The sequence below is a fragment of the Sus scrofa genome, chromosome 15 (genome assembly GCF_054392235.1).
Source record: "Sus scrofa isolate SSC_HxYL_T2T_F1_AM1 chromosome 15, Sscrofa_HxYL_maternal_Yorkshire_Landrace_v2.0, whole genome shotgun sequence".
Classification (NCBI taxonomy): Eukaryota; Metazoa; Chordata; class Mammalia; order Artiodactyla; family Suidae; genus Sus; species Sus scrofa.
Genome location: NC_139397.1, coordinates 71,118,822 through 71,135,930, shown reverse-complemented (window position 1 = coordinate 71,135,930; position 17,109 = coordinate 71,118,822). Strand labels below are relative to the sequence as shown.

General features: G+C 41.1%; 1 protein-coding gene across 1 annotated transcript in view; it reads right to left on the bottom strand.

Moving 5' to 3' along the window:
- Positions 1–8,934: 8,934 nt before the first annotated feature.
- Positions 8,935–17,109, bottom strand: part of OCA2 (OCA2 melanosomal transmembrane protein) — a gene marked incomplete at its 5' end in the record, with an annotated part of 212,604 nt that continues 204,429 nt past the window's right edge. The window contains 1 exon segment of the mRNA NM_214094.2: positions 8,935–9,607. Coding sequence (NP_999259.2) covers positions 9,523–9,607 — 85 coding nt within the window. The 3' untranslated portion in view covers positions 8,935–9,522.

Below are 17,109 nucleotides of genomic sequence, written 5' to 3'. Positions count from 1 at the left end.
CACACTGCTCCAGTGAGTTCTGCTGCTGAAGCATCACTTTGAAGTCCTGCTCCAGCTACTACACCATGTGGTTCTCACACCCACACATCCCAGGGGTCTGTCCTGGGACACTGCAGGCAGGCACCCCTGTTTAGCTGCCCGGACCCAGACCGCACCACCCACTCACCACACCCACTCTCCTTGCCTGACTGCACTCACCTGATAGTTGGCAAAGTCCATGTAGTTGAGATCGCTCAGTATCTGGTTGATCTACCAGGTTTTCTGCAGCACAGTGCAGGCCGCCTGCACCTAGAGGTTGAGTGACATGTACCGCTGCAGGGTCTTAAGGCTGCTGCTACCTGTGAGGCCCAAGGCTTGTGGTTTCTACAGAACCCAACCACTGTGGTTCCCTGCTCCACCCAATGCAAGCTCTCCAAGCCTCTTTCTCTCTCCTAAAAGGGAGGGATATACCCTTATGCTTTGTTGAAAGATCAGAGGGTTGGGATTTTCAAACTTTTGGTGTCCATGAGCTCAAAGAACACATCCAAAAAGTCTATTTACTGTATCTAAACTGCATTGTTTTCTTTTTAAATTAAAGGATGCAAGAAAATCTCAGCACTGCCAAGAAAGGCCATTGCTTCCATCACACACAAACACACACACACTATACACACAGCTGAAGCAGAAGATAAAAGTGCAAAACCTTTGGACTTGTCACCATTTGGGACTTGAGGCACAGAGGTAACTCCAAGAAACCAGCAGCTACCTGGAGCAGTGGGTTATAGATGGCATGCCTTGGAGCTTGTCAGGGGGGGAATAAAACTGTGCTTTTCTCACATTTCAACAATTTCTCTCAAAAGAAAAAGAAAAAGGAAGAATATTATGCTCATTGACCCTCTCTAATCAATTATATCCTTATGTACAAGAAAATTATCAGCACCCACACCAGCTATAAAATACATAAAAACAAAGTAATGGTCATGGATTTAAAATGATACATCTTGAATATGCAAAAAATTATTTAGAGAGAACATGACCTAGGTTTCTTACATAAATCAACTTATGAATTATAATTCTAATTTTCCTTTCAGAACTTCAAGTGGTATTTGCTGTTTTCAGATTTTGAAATGAACTTTGTCTTGAAAAACTTTCTTCACTATATATTCTTGTTACTTTTTAAAAATTAAAGTTAGCTACTGAAACAGCTATACAGGAAGATGTCAGTTGTATGAAATTTAATAACCCTGTTTGCTCCATACAACAACTTAACACAGGCTTTCAAACAGCAAAAGACTACTTGTTGGTTTGCCTCTGTCAGAGATTTAAGGACCCGGTGACCTCCAATGTGTCCACCTTCCATCATCAACATGTGCCTTCAGCTCTTGGGATGTTCCTGGGGGTCATTCAATTCAGTTGTAAAGGGGCAACATGTGGTTCGTCATGGGGCACAATGTCATGACATGAGCCTGTTCTTGGCAAATATCACTTCCAGGCCCATTTACTGGAGAAGAACTACTTCAATGTGAATGATCTCTGCCCTCTGGGCTCCAAAGAGTGTGGGGCACTTAAAAGCTGCATATGGGAGCATCCAAAGAGCTCCCCTCCTGAGCACAGCCCTAGGTCCAGTGTGCCCGCCTGTGCAAGGAGGTAAGGTTTGGGGGCACTCACTGACCTGGGTCCGGCATGTGTCCCCCTGGTTGGGCTGGGACCTCAACAGGAGGCCTGAACACTCTTGCTCCATGTCCCCCTGCATGTGCCCAGATGAAGAGCCTGTGCACCTGGGCCCACCCACACCCACTCCCCTCCTGTGTGGCTGGAGCCTGAGAAAGTATCCACTGTGCACTTGACTCTGCAATTCTGCATTCAAACTCTCTTTGTGTTATTGGGAAGCAGAGGCCCAGAAAGATGTAGGGGAGGGTTTAGGGCACAGTAGGTGGGCAGAATCCAGAAGAAAAATAATGATTCCCACTCCCTAGACATGTACTCAATCTTTGGAAATAAAAGCCCCTGAGATCTCGGTGAACCCCTGCCACCCTCCCCCAGTTCAGGCCACTTTTCTCTCTGTATCTCCACAAGCACAGAGCCTGCACCCAGGGAAACAGACACCCTTGCAGTTGGTGTTTGGAGGGGTTAAGCGTATTTGACAAGGGTGAGACTAGAAGATGTTTGGAGACAGCTCTGCATGAGGTGGAGATAGCTATTCCCCTGGCAGCATGGCCAGAAGTCTGTAGTATGAGGGGACTTGTCACAGTCCTTGTGGTGCTGCCTGGGCCAGGGCCTGGGGCCTTATGGACAACCTCTCTCAACTCTGAGAACCTAGCTGCTGCAACCCATCCCCCACTGGAGTCAAAGGCAATAGGCTGAAGGGGCTGTTTCTTTCTCTAGGACTTGGGGGCTTGCCTTGGCTGACTGCAAGGGGTCTGCATGCTTGGAAAGCCTCTTTGGCCTTGATCTTCCACCAATGACCCACTGTGCTCTGAGAATTCTGGAAACTGCTGTCCCCTCATGGGGGTCCCTCAGAGGAGAGAGGAGCCTGGGGCTTGGGGAATGAGGACCTGTGGCGGAGCAAAGTGGGGCAGAGCCAGGGGCCAAGAGCCAGGAACAAGACGCTTCCTAGCTGCATCCTTGGGGTCCTCATTGGGAAGTGCCAACTGAAAGGAAAATGCGCAACATGAGAGTCTTGAGTGTGTTTCTTCAGGGTCTTACTGAGGATTAGAGCCCAGGAGACAGCCACACAGTAGCTCTGGGTAAACTGCTTTGAAGAGATAAGGGAGGAGCCTGTATACACATGAATTTTTTGGCTAAGAAAATCCGTCTATTCAAGCACACATGGTGGTGGTGGTGCATATACACAATGATTATTACTCAGCCTTAAAAAAGAATGAAATAATGCCATTTACAGGAGCATTGATAAACCTACAGATTATCATACTAAGTGAAGTTAGTCACAGATAAGTATCATATGATATTGCTTATAAGTGGAATCTTAAAAAAATGATGCAGGAGTCCCCATTGTAGCTCAGCGGGTTAAACATTCAACTAATATCCATGAGGATGTGGGTTCCATCCCTGGCAGCATAGGTCACAGATGTGGCTCTGATCCTGCGTTGCTGTGGCTATGGCATAGGCTGGCAACTGTAGCTCCAGTTCAACCCCTAGCCCAGGAACTTCCATATACTGCAAGTGGGGCCCTAAAAAGAATTTTTTTTTAAAATTTTTAAATGATGCAATTGAACTTATTTACAAAATAAAAATAGACTCACAGACACAGATAACAAACTTATGGCTACCAAAGGGGAAAGAGGTAGGGAGGGTTAAATTAGGGGTTTGGGATTAACATATACACACTACTATATATAAAATAGATAACCAACAAGGACCTACTGTATAGCACAGAGACCTATACTCAGTATCTTGTAATAATCTGCAATAAAAATAATCTAAAAAGAATTATATATAACTGAATCACTTTGCTGTACGTCCAAAACTAACATAATGTTGTAAATCAACAATATTTCAGTAAAAAAATTTTAAATACCAGAAAAAGCATTCATCTTGGTAAATGAGCAGATATCTTAAGGTAATGATTTTAGCACATTTCTTTGTGTGGAAAGATGCAAGGATCTGGGGTCACTGAAATTCCTCCTGAGATATGCATCTATCTAGGGGCCCATTTGCCCAAAGCCCAGAATGCCTTGTTCTGGTTTTTGAATCCTTTGTTCCTTTCAGGATTCACAGCTAGTGGGTGGCAACAGTGGGTTGAGATTTAAATTTTGTGTAACTTGTGGATAAGCCAAGCTCTTTGGTTTTGCTGTCGTTGTTCACAGAAGTAGGGGATATTACTGCCCTGTCTAAGGTAAGGGTGCCTGAACTAAACCCCCAGAGGTGGAGGCCAGGTGGGGAGAGAGTGGTTTCTGACATCCAGTCCACAGCCCAGAAGCCTGCAGGGTGGGCTGCTTTATCCGGGGTCTCTTGAGACCTCTGTCCTGGGGACACCAATAAAGGTTCGGTCCTGGTACTGCAGTGCTAGTGCTGGCCACAAGGGGGCAGGCAGCCTCTGGGTCAGTGGTGCCCATTGAGATTTCCAGGTGCAGCCAGAGCAAAGTACACAGGGGTCACTCTGGCCAGGCTCCTGCCTCAGAAACAACATGTCCCTATTACAAGTGCTCATCTCTACAGACTGAGATGGACAGAAGCAGGAAAGGGAACTCCAAGGCTGTCTCATTTACTTATTCATTAACTATGTTCCAAGCATTCACCCTATGCCAAGAGAGACCCTGTACAGAGTTGAAAATGTCCAAGTGGCCCCTGCCTTCCAGGAATCTGGAGCAGAGGAGGACAAAACATAAAAGGCAGACATGTGAAAGAAAAGGGCAAGTGCTGTGCCCAAAATAAAAGGATGTTGTAAGGAGGGTGTGGGGGTCCCTGGGTGGGAGGGTCTGAAAAGGCACAGCTAGGTGACATGTCATGGGCCCAGATGGAAAATGGGAGCCAGCCTTGCCACGATGGGGACAGTGTCAGGGAGAAGGCACTACAGGGTAGGGACTCAACAGGCAGAGTGAGTGGCCAGAGAAGGTAAGACAGTTGAGTGTGTGGCCTGAGGGAGCCTGGAAGGAGAGAGCGGGAGAGGGGTGGGTGCTGGGGTCAGTCCTGGGCCTGGAGACTGTTAGTTGTCTCTCCTCTCTGACGGTGCCACTCCTAACTTAGTACTTAGCGTAAATATTTAATTGCTCATGGTTTCTGTGGACCAGGAACAGCTTAGCTGGTGCTTCTGTCTCAAAATCTCTATGCACATGGGGCTGTGGCCTCAACTGAGGCTGAACAGGGGTAGGATTTCTTTCCAAGCTCGCTCACCTCAAAACTGTTGGGCTTCTCTTTGGACATAAGAGCCCAACTGCCTCTGCTTTTGTTGTCATTGGTACTTGCTCTGTTATCACCCATGTAGGCCCTTCTGTAGGACAGTATTCAACTGCTGTGCTTTTTACCCCCAGATCCAGGAATATGAGGCAGAGATAGACAAAGAGACAGAGATAGAGAAAGACTGACAAAGTGAGAAACAGGGAGAAAGAAATGGGGAGGGAACATAAGAGAATGAATCAGAGGGAAACGACAATCCTTTTGTTGTTAAAACCTAGATACGACATCCCATCACTTCAACTGTATTCTTTCAGTCTGAAGCCACTTACTAACTCTTAGTGATGACAGTTGGATGTGCGTCTCAAGGGCTGGGGATCTATGGCAGCCTCTATGGAGTGAATATGATGATACAGTCACTACAGTTCACCCAGAACAAGAAATTGAGGTAAGACTTTGTGTTAATACACATTATTATTATTATTTTCTTTTTAGGCCTCACCTGCCACATATGGAAGTTCCTGGGCCGGGGAACGAACCCAAGCTGTGGCTGTGACCTATGCCACAGTGGCAGCGATACCAGATCTTTAACCCACTGCACCACAGCAGGAACTCTTAATAGGTACTACTGATTAAGAATGTGCTCCCTGGATATCATAATTACTGTCTCATAAGGCTGAACATAAATCTACATTAAAGATAATTAAAAGCCCAAGGGCATCAATAAAGTACAGTACTATGGAAGGAACATTGCCTTTCTCAGTGTTTAAGTAGAAGGTAACTCTCAAGACATTTTATGTGTAAGAAAATTTCACCTAAATAACTCATATTAGGGCTATTACCCCTCTGGTTTTTAAATTCTTCAAGGTTTGTCTCTATAATTTTAAAAGCAATTTGCATCACTTATTTCATAGATAAAGCAAGATTTTATTATATACTCATTGAATGTCAGAGCTGCAGGAGCTTCTGGAAAATATTTAACATCCCTACCCATCTTCATTTTACAGATAAGGAAACTGAGGCTTCGTGAGGTGGCCACTTGACAATGACACAAATAAGGTTCTCTGACACCTGGTTTACATTCCTTGCTCACTGAGGAAAAATGAAGAACTTTCATTGTAAACCAATTGTCATGTAACCCACTGATCCATAATTAGACAGGCTTACTGGTCTTCTGTTACATGGCCTTGAGGAAATTGGGGCCAAGCAGTTCTGGAAGACACACACATGATGAAAGGGGGAAGTGGTTCCAATTCCCAAAGTAGGTATATCTGCTGCTTTGCCACCTGCCCCTCTGACTGTGCCTACTCATGGCCTTTCGGGGGTTCATCTGTGGAAGGCAACACATAGCTACTGATGCAACTCATGAAGGACAGGATATGCAGAAGAGAAAACAGATTCCTCATCTTGAATTCGGACTGTAAAAGTGTGTCCTCACAGTCCCCGTGATTTTCAGAGTTCTATGCATGAGGTGTCAGAACCATGCCTAACTGTGATAGCTCAATATTCACAGCAAAGCCACCATTTGTTCCTTCAATGTTGTCTCTTTCTGTCGCCATGAAACAGGCTTTAATAAGCACTGGATTACTTACCTGCTAATTCTGGAGACAGTATCAAGAGAGAGTATGGGGAGTTCCTGCTATGGCTCAGTAGTAGCAAATCTGACTAGTAACCATGAGGACACGTGGGTTTGATTCCTTGCCTTGCTCAGTGGGTTAAGGATCTGGCGTTGCTGTGAGCTGTGGTGTACATCGCAGACACAGCTTGGATCCCAAGTTGCTGTGGCTGTGGCACAGGCCGGCAGCTGTAGCTCTGATTCAATTGGGCCCCTAGCCCAGGAACTTCCATATGCCGAGAGTGCAGCCCTAAAATGAAAAAAAAAAAAAAAAAGAGAGGGAGAGAGAAAGAGAGAATGAACAAACTTGATAAAAAGCTGATGGCACTTTCACCATTTCCTTTACTGCAGCTGTGAACTTTTTTTTTCATTTGCTGAGGAGCAAAAAATGGTGGACAGAGCTGAGTATCTTCCATCTGCCCATTCAGATCCACACTCCTACTCGTCCTGCTCTGTGTCCATAGGAGCTAACTTAGGTGGACAACATCAACCATTCCTCTTGCCCTTGGCATCTGGCTGGCTTCAGACAATGAGAAGGACAGTGAAAAATCACAAAGAGGAAAAGAAGTGAAATCAAGGCAATTCCCAGAGCCCCTTCCCTGCAAAGTGATTCCTATTGATCGTAACCCTCCACAGGAGCTCCCATCTGGGTCCCTTTCCATACTGCCCCCTCCATCTTCAGGTTCTAGTGACTCTCACCCTCATGGACCTACATACAAGTGCCTCCTGACCAGTACCAAGGACTGCACCATCCCTGATGAAATTCCCTTTAAGCTACCCCAGCTGAACAGCCATCTGTTCAGCCAGGGCTCTGACTGCTGCACTAGGGAAATTAATCAATGAGCCAGGCCACCTTGGGTGCTCATTTGATGCTTGTAATCTTTATTTTATTTATGTGTTTATTTATCTTTTAGGGCCACACCCATGGCATATGGAAGTTCCCAGGCTAGGGGTCAATTCAGAGCTGCAGCTGCTGGCCTATACCACAGTCACAAGCAACATGGGATCCGAGCCATGTGTGTGACCTACACCACAGCTCATGGCAACACCAGATCCTTAACCCACTGAGTGAGACCAGGGATCGAACCTGGGCATCCCCATGAATACTAGTTGGGCTTGTTACAGCTGAACCATGATGGGAGCTCCTGCAATCTTTTCAGTCAAATGGTTTACCTCAGTACCATTCAGAGGCTAAGGTGCCAGAAAAGGTAAAACAGTGCCAGTTTATTGATAGAGTTTTGAATTTAAGAGCAGACATAGAAAACTGCGCTAGGAGGGAACCTATGGGGGAAGTTAGAGAAAGGGAGGGGCTGCTGATAAATTGGAAGTGTCACTGGAGGACTGTCGAGGTGACAATCTAGAGGAGATGGCAGGGAGTGACAAAAGGATGGGAGACAGACCTCTGAGATGAAAAATTCAAGGTGCAGTTATTGGGGATCCAGTTCGGGGTATAATGAGTCCTGAGTATCTGATCTCAGGGAGTGCTGAGAAGTGTGAGGGCTACGGAAGAGAGGAAGAAATGAGTCAGGAACTAAAGTATTTAAAATGAGAAGGGGCGACTGAGGAGCTGAGGTGGGAGGAGGAGAGATAGAGGTTGTACACCACTCGGGAGGAGATGCTGAAGAAGGAGAGAACTGACATGAATTAGGAGCAGCCTCTGGGCACAAGGAAGGCACCAACACCACGTGCAGGCATGAAAACGTGGGAAAAAGAGAAAAGGCTTTTTGGTGTAAGGGTCTGGGGCATCTAAGTATCAGTGAGGTAACATAAGAAGGGAGCAGAGCTGGAATGCTGGCAGGGCTCCTTTCCTGGAAAGACTGGAGAGCGGAGCCTCACAAGCAGCTTCCGTGACCTCCTCAAGACCGATTTTAAAACAAAAATGAGGTTTTGTGTCACTTTTGCTGACAAGGAATTCAAAGATCGCTCATGAATCTAAAGGAGGTTTTCATAAACTTTCTCCCCACCTATCCGGAAGGAAACAGGTTGCCATTTTACAAATATAGATTCTAAACGACCCTGAGGGTGCCAGGGACATTCAAGTTCTTGGTACCCTGGGGATCTTAAACCTTTTGAAATAAGACACTTTATATAACTACTGCTGTGCAGAGCTCCTGGTATACATCTTCTTCACCTCAACTCAAGGTACTACCAACAGTAGACCAAAAGTGAGGAAGAGAGCTGTTGTCTGGGGCAAAGCCATGGTACTGACCCAGCAGAGCAGATGATACCTCAGTTGAAGCCCAGTTCCCTCCAGCTCTTTGCTCCCACTGTCCTTGCCTCATGTGTAATGCTCCATAGAAGAAGAGCATTTAGTAGGCGTTGACTTGAACACTGGAGTCCTGCGGGTGCACAGAGCTGAATGTATGGACCACATTTTGGTGTAACTGATGGAAATAACATGCACCATCTTCAAAACTGGAGATTATTATTCCAGGCTGGTAAATATTTAAAATTCTGTTTTTAAGAAAAGCACTTACAACCTTCTTCAAATCAAATTTCTGGACTTTTAATGACTTAAAAATGCCAGAGAAAAACACAAGTGGATAGAATGCAATTTTATATAATGTAAACTACTAAAAAAATCTAAGAAACTAACAAATTCTAAGATCTTTGGTCAAGGGACAATACATTTTTTAATATATATAATGTTTCCTTACCAACTGTATGCCTTTTCCAAGAAGAGTATGTATTCAGAGGGCATACAATATGAATACTCATTTTTTAACATAAAGAGTGATTACATGAAGAAAAACTATTGACAGCCTCAGGAGAAGTGACATTTAAACAAAACAAACCATTTGGAATGGATTATTACATTTGTGTCTTTTCCTACAGAGTATATAGCAAGATGTATTTTGAAATATACATATTTTCCTATTTTAGAATCTTGGCTATCTTGCATTTCCCACAATTTGCTAGCTTTCACCCACATAAGAGAGTGGTAGCAAAGGTCTCCATTCCAGAGCTCCTCCATAATAAGCACCTTTTCTTCTCCAAAGAATGTCTTGGGGTAGTTTTCTACTGATGGTGGTGATGGCTCAAGTGTCCTTCAGTCTTCACACACTGTATACCTATTAATTCCATCCCATCACGACGTGAGCAACAAGGAGGTAACACATCCCAACCATACAGGAGACAATCATCATTGGGAAGCCCAGTCTGAAACACAAAGGGAAGTGGATTACAGTGTCTGGTGTTTGGAGAGTACTGAGATCTAGACTCATTATTATATTATGTTATTGCTAAAGAATATGGCCTTAGGAGCTATATATCCACAAAGGAAATTACTTTTTATTTCTAGAAATCCAAAGTTGGGTTCAGCCTAGGTGATCTGGATGCCTGCCTCCATTAGCTATATGCCATTTTATCTGAGACCTACTTATGGTTTTCACAAATTTTCAACTGATGTTTTAGAGCCTTGATTTGTTCATTTAAAACATTAGAGGGTTGATCAGGAATGATGATCACAATTGCCAATGTTATGAAACTGCACTCCTCCATATCCCAGCCAGGGTGGAAATAGAACAGACCTAGCAGGGAGCCAAAACTCTCCTCTCCCTAGAGAGGCTTCCTTCCCCCTGCAGTGTCAATAGAGTTGGAGTGGGAGTCCTAGGCTTCCCGAACCACCTGGCAGGAACAAGGTGACATCCTCTTAGCACCACCAGCATGAGATTAGAGGAGGCAGGTCAAAGCAGAAGATTTAAATAATATCCAGAATCTTAAGAGACACCCAAAATGTCCAGGATATAGCAACTGAAAGTCACTCATCATGCTAACAACCAGGGATATTTCACCTTTAATAAGAAAAGACAATCAATAGCTGTCAACACCGAGATAACACAGAAGTTGAAATTACCTGATAAGGATTTCAAAGCACCTATCACAAAAATTTGCCAATGAATGATTACAAACACACTTGAAACAAATGAAAAAATGGAAAGTCTCAGAAAATAAGCAGAAGACATAATGGAGAACCAAACAGAAATGTTAGCACTGAAATGGAAGTCCAACTGGACAGCCAAAAACAAGGCTGGAGAGTACAAAGGAAAGAATCGGTGAACTTGAAGATATAGCATTAGAAATTCCCCATCTCAAACAACAGAGAAAAAATAAACTAAAAGAAAAATCAGCAAACTCCCAGAGACTTGTGGGACATGAACAAAAGATCTGAGATTTGTATCACTGGTGCCCCCAGAATAAGAGGAGAAAGAGGGTAGTGATGGAAAAGAACGCAAAGAAATAATGGCTGAACAGTTGGTAAGCAGACTTAAGAAACTGAGAAAACCCTAAAAAGGACAGAGCCACCCCAAATCTATGCCAAGCCACAACATAATCAACTCCTGAAAACAAAAGTAAAAGAAAAATTATTGAAAGTAATGAGGGATAAATGACAATTTGCTTATTGGGAAAAAGAACAATTTTCTCCTTAGAAGCCATGGAGGCCACAAAGAAGTAGAATAATATTGTTCAACTGCTGAAAGGCAAGACTAATTAACCTAGATTTCTTTCAAAAATAACCTTCAAGAATGAAGGGGAAATCAAGATATTCTCAGGTGAAGACAAACTAGAAAACCAGCAGACTTACCCTAAAGTAAATTGCTGAAAGAAGGTCTTCAAACAGAAAGAAAATGATAAAAGAAGGAATCTTGGAGCATCAGGAAGGAGGAATGAACCAAAGAAAAGGAAGAAATATGGTTAAACACAATAAACTTCCTCCCTTGAGTTTTCAAATTGTGTTTGCTATGAAGCAAAAATTATAACATTGCCTAATGTGATTCTCAAAGAATATAGAGGAATCTTTAAGACAATTATATTCTAAATGAATGAAGTATAAAGGAACTTAAAGGGAAGCAATGTTTCTACACTCCACTTGAACTAGTAAAATGCCCACAAACTGTATTAAATTATGTATTTATAATATCAAGGCTAGAGCAACAGCCAAAAAATCTACATAAAAAGATACATTCAAAAACACTGTACATACACTAAGATGGGATTTGAAGAAGTGATCAAGTAACCCACAAGAAGGCAAAAGAAAGAGAAACTATAAAGAGAGGTGACCAATAGAAAACAAAAATAAAATGGAAGATAGAAGCCCAAATATATAAATAAAAGAAAAAGAGAGGAGTGGGGGCAGAGACAGGGAGAAAGAGAGAAAGAGACAAAGATAAACACAGAGAGAGGCTGAGAGATAGAAAAGAGAGAAGGGATTATGTCAAATGCCAGCTCTAAGTACTTTAGATTCCAGCTTCCTTATCTGCTAGTTGGGTTAGTTGCCAATGAAGAATAATACAAATGCATCTGCATATACCATAAAATCCCTAAAAAAGCCCTTAAACCAAATTGAAAAGGAAGAAGTAAAATTATCTCTGTTCATGATAATGTTGGTGATTATCATAATGACATAATTTTATATATAGAAAACCCTAAAGTTTCCATACACAAAAAAGAACAAAACACATGTAACAAAGTTGTAGGATATAAAATCAACCCCACAAAAATCACTTGCATTTCTATATACTAATAATGAACAATCTGGAAAGGAAATTACAAAAAAAATCCAATTTACAATAACAATAGAAAGAATACAATACTCAGGAACACACTTAATTGAAGGAATGAAAGACTTATACACAGAAAACTACAAAACAATACTGAAAGGGATGAAAGGAGCATAAATAGGTGGAAAGACAACAGTGTTTGTGGTTTGGACTTAGCCTTATGAAAATGTCTATACCACCGCGAGTGGCCTACAAATTCAATTCAACAAGAATTGAACATGTCATATATACATTGAAAACTTAGAATTTTGGCTATATATAAAAATGAAACATTACCAGGTCACTAAAAATGAAATCTTGCCATTTGCAACAACATGGTTGGACCTCAAGGGTACTATGTTAAGTGAAGTAAGCCAGATAGAGACAAAGACTGTATGATTTCACCTATAAGTGGAATCTAAAAACCAAAACAAATGAATAAACATAACCAAAGAGAAACAGAGTCATAGACAGAGAACACCTGCTTGTGTTTGTGGAGTGGGATTGAAGGAGGAGAGAAATAGGTAAGGGAGATTAAGAGGTACATTCAATTACAAAATAAATGAGCCACCAGGATGAAATGTACGTTGTGGTGATAAATCAATAATTATGTAGTATCTTTGCATGGTGACAGATGAGAAGCAAATTCATTTCAGTGATTTTTTTTTTTTTTGGCTGTGCCATGGCATATGCAAGTTCCCAGGCCAGGGATCAAATCCAACCTGGATCCTTAAACACTATGCCACAGCAGAAACTCTGTGGTGATCATTTTGAAATGCACAGAAATATTGAATCATTATTTTGTGCACCAGGATCTAACATAGTTTTGCAAGACAATTATACTTCAAAAACAAACACACAAACTCAAAGAAAAAGGAATCATATTTGTGGTTAGTTTTGCAAAACAATTATACTTCAAAAACAAACACACAAACTCAAAGAAAAAAGAATCATATTTGTGGTTACCAGACTGGGAGGAGGAATTAGATGAAGGTAGTCAAAAGGTACAAACTTCTGGTTATAAGTACTAGAGATGCACTTAATAATAATCAAGATAATTAACACTGCTCTACATTATAAATGAATGTTAGGAGAGTAAATCCTAATATTTCTCATTAAAAGGAATTTTTTTTTTCTATTTCTTTAATGTTGTATCTTTTTTTTTGCTTTTTTTTTAAGGGCCACACTTGCAGCATTTGGAAGCTCCCAGGCTAGGGGTTGATGTAGAGCTGCAGCTGCTGGCCTCCCGCCACAGCAACGCGGGATCCGAGCTGCATCTTTGACCTACACCACAGCTCATAGCAACGCTGGATCCTTAACCCACTGAGCAAGGCCAGGGATCGAATCCACCTCCTCATTAATACTTGTCAGGTTTTGTTACTGCTGAGCCACCACAGGAACTCCAAATGTAGACTCTAATGTGACAAAAAGAACCAAAAATTGATGGACATCCCCTCAAAACTATCCATTAAAAACTGCAATCCACTGCCCTGACCACAGAGGGTGATCTTAAACTAGAAATCTTCAAACTGACCCCAATAGCCAACTACATCCATGGTGGTCTGTGGATGAAAGTAGATTTCATCAATAAAGGCTTCATAAGAAAACAACAGAACATGAGCATCTAAATACTGACACTGATAAAGATTTGTCTAAAAAGTCAACCATGAACTAGAAAAAAAATAAAACTGCACTACAACTCTACACTGAATTATGCATCTTAAACAAGTACTTGGAAATATGAAAAAGAACACCTTGAATCAAAAACCCAAATGATAAGAACAGAGATAGATAAAAGCATGAAGAAATAAAATGATAAATCAAAGGACCAAATCATGTCAGAAAGGAAGATTAAATTATAAGGTGTCCCAGAAAATATAATCGAATGAAAATTTAATAAGAGCTATTGAAGAAATAAGGAAAACAAACAAGGGAGTAAAAATAAAGTAAATTAAGTAATAAAATCAGTCAAGAGAGAAAGAGGTTGGGATGGAAGACGAGCCAAGAAAAGCCAACATGAGGAGATCCATGAAGTGATGAAACATAATTTATGCTTAAAATTGTGATTCAGGAAATCTTTCTGGAACTAAAATCAGACATGATTCTACAGTTAGAAGGGCCCATTGTATACCTGGGAAAACTGACACAGAGCAATCAACTCCAGGGCACATCTTAGTAAAACTGTTAGACTTCAAACATAAATGAAAAATTCCCTCAGGCCTCTAAACAAAATGATCAAATAACTTACAAAAGTAAGAGAATTAATGAGCCTCCATCAGATTCCCTCCAAAACAACACATGAATGAGGCAACAATAAAACAGCATTTTCAAGAAAATCAAAGAAGTTATAGGTGAACCAAGGGTTTTAATTAGATATGAAGCCAAGCTCTCCTTCAAATGTCAAGAATACAAAAAAATAGTTCTCGCAAAAATTCAAGTACTACTCTACTCAGGAGCTGTCCTTGAGCACTTTTAAAAGATTAACTTCACCCATCAAGTGACTAGGGACACCCGCAAAAAGACAGATGGTGAATATTTGACACCATGTGTGTACGTGGATGTGTGTGTGTGGGGGGGGTTAGGGCCACACCTGCATACGGAAGTTTCCAGGCTAGTGGTCCAATCTGAGCCACATCTGAGACCTACACCACAGCTCATGGCAATGCTGGATCCTTAACCCACTGAGCAAGGCCAGGGACTGAACTTGTGTGCTCGTGTATACCAGTCTGGCTCATTACCACTGAGCCACAATGGGAACTCCAATAGTTGACATATTTAATTGTAGATCTGAGACAAACAAGCATGAGGAGGATAATGGAAGAATAATATGTAAATGCTATAGGCTTTGAATGTACAGATAACTCAGTCTGCAAATAGGTAAAGAAATAAGAAGAAAGGAAAATAAGGATATTAACTGTTATATGGCCAATAAATAGGAATCAAAGGATACCCTTAAAGATAGACAAACCAGATTTTAAGATTAAATAAGAAAACAAGTTAACTAAAGCATTTGATAAGGTATGAGGAAAAAAAAGGGAGTCACTAGAAGAAAATATAACCTTTTAATTACAAAGAGGAATTTTAGAAGATAAAAGAGCAAAAATGCATAAATGAGAAAGATAGAAACTAAAACATATTATATAGCAATGTAATTAAATCGCATGGCAAATGTGGGTCATGCAAATAAATGCGAATGAGCTAACCTCACCTACTAAGAGAAAAAATATTTTTTATTTTGATTCACAACAATATACCATTAAGAAGAGGCGCCTAAAAGATATGGAGAGTAATGTCACTGAAAACGATATGAAGGTAGTAAATGAGAATATTAAAAAATGTTCAACACAATTAACTGTTAGGTAAATCTAAATTAAAACCACAATTACATATCACCACATGTCTATAAGAATGTCTAAAATTAAAAATCTTGAAAACCCTGAATGCTGGAGAGAATTCAGAGAAATAGAATCTCTTACACATTGCTTATGGAATTTATCCAGAAAAATGAAAACCTATGTTCAAAATCTGTATGTAAATGTCATGGCAGCTTTATTCATAAGAGCCCCCAAACTGAAAAAAATCCAGATGGTCTTTACTGCGTTAATTTTTTTTTTTTTTGGTCTTTTCTAGGGCCACACCCACAGCACATGGAGGTTCCCAGGCTAGAGGTCTAATCAGAGCTGTAGCCAGAGGCCTACACCACAGCCACAGCAATGCCAGTTCCAAGCCGCATCTGCAACCTACACCATAGCTCATGGCAACGCTGGATCCTTAACCCACTGAGTGAGACCAGGGATTGAACCCACAACCTCATGGTTTCTAGTCGGATTCGTTAACCACTGAGGCACAACATGAACTCCTAGTGGGTGAATTATTACATGAACTGTGATGCATCCATGTGTGGTGCATGGTACAAACTGTTATATATACCATGTAATGCAATTTAAAGGAACAAAATATTGGTATGTGAAACAGCGTAGTTGAAATGCTAGGCAATTATGATGACTGAGATGCCAAACCAAAAGGAACACATGTTGTATGATTCCATGTTCATACCATTTTTGTAATGACAAAATTTTAGATATGGAAAATAGATGAGTGGTTGTAATGGTTAACAGGAGTGGAGGTGGTAGGGAAATGCAGTGGCTATAAAATGGCAAGAAGAGGGATTCCAGAGGTGATGGATTCTCTGCATCTTGATGGATTCTCTGTATCAATGCCAACATCCTAGTGGTGATATTGTACTACAGTTTTTTCAAGATTTGACCAATGAAGATAGCTGGGTAAAGGGTGCCTGAGATCTTCATGTTGTTGCCTCTTACAGCTGCTTGTGAATCTATAAGTATCTTGAAGGAAAAAGTTTAATTAAAACAATGTTTTTTAGATTTAACAGTTAATTTTATTTTTTAATTAAAACAATTTTTAATGAAACCAGAAAAATTCTAGAAGAATATGGAGGTGAAATTTCCCTGTTTGAGAGATAAAGGTAAAATCATATTAAGTAATATTCATAATTTTGACTACAGACTATCTAGAAGCCCCATGTAAAATTTGAGACACAAAAATTAACTAAAAGAATAGTTCCAACATATATATCAGAAACAAATTCCATTAAATGTAAAGAGAGCTTCAAAAAAATAGAAAAAAATTCAAATCTCTCAATAGGAAGACACAAAAGATATGAGTAGAAAGTTTACAAACTAAGAAATGCAGATCTCCATCACTTACATAAAAGAGGTTAGGAGATCCTGCTGTGGCTCAGCAGTAATGAACCTGACTAGCACCCATGAGGATGCGGGTTTGATCCCTGGCCTCGCTCAGAGGGTTAAGGATCTGGCATTGTCGTGAGCTATGGTGTACGTCGCAGGCATGGCTCAGATCCCACATTGCTGAGGTTGTGGTGTTGGCCAGCAGCTGCAACTCTGATCAACTCTTAGCCTGGGAACTTCCATATCCTGCAGGTGTGGCCCTAAAACCAGCATGCATGCATGCCTTCATGCAGAAATAAATAAATAAATAAATAAATAAATAAATAAATAAATAAATATAGTTAACCTCAGTGGAATTAATTAAAACAAAATGTGAGTCTACTGTTAGCCCACCAGATGAACTGTATTTAAA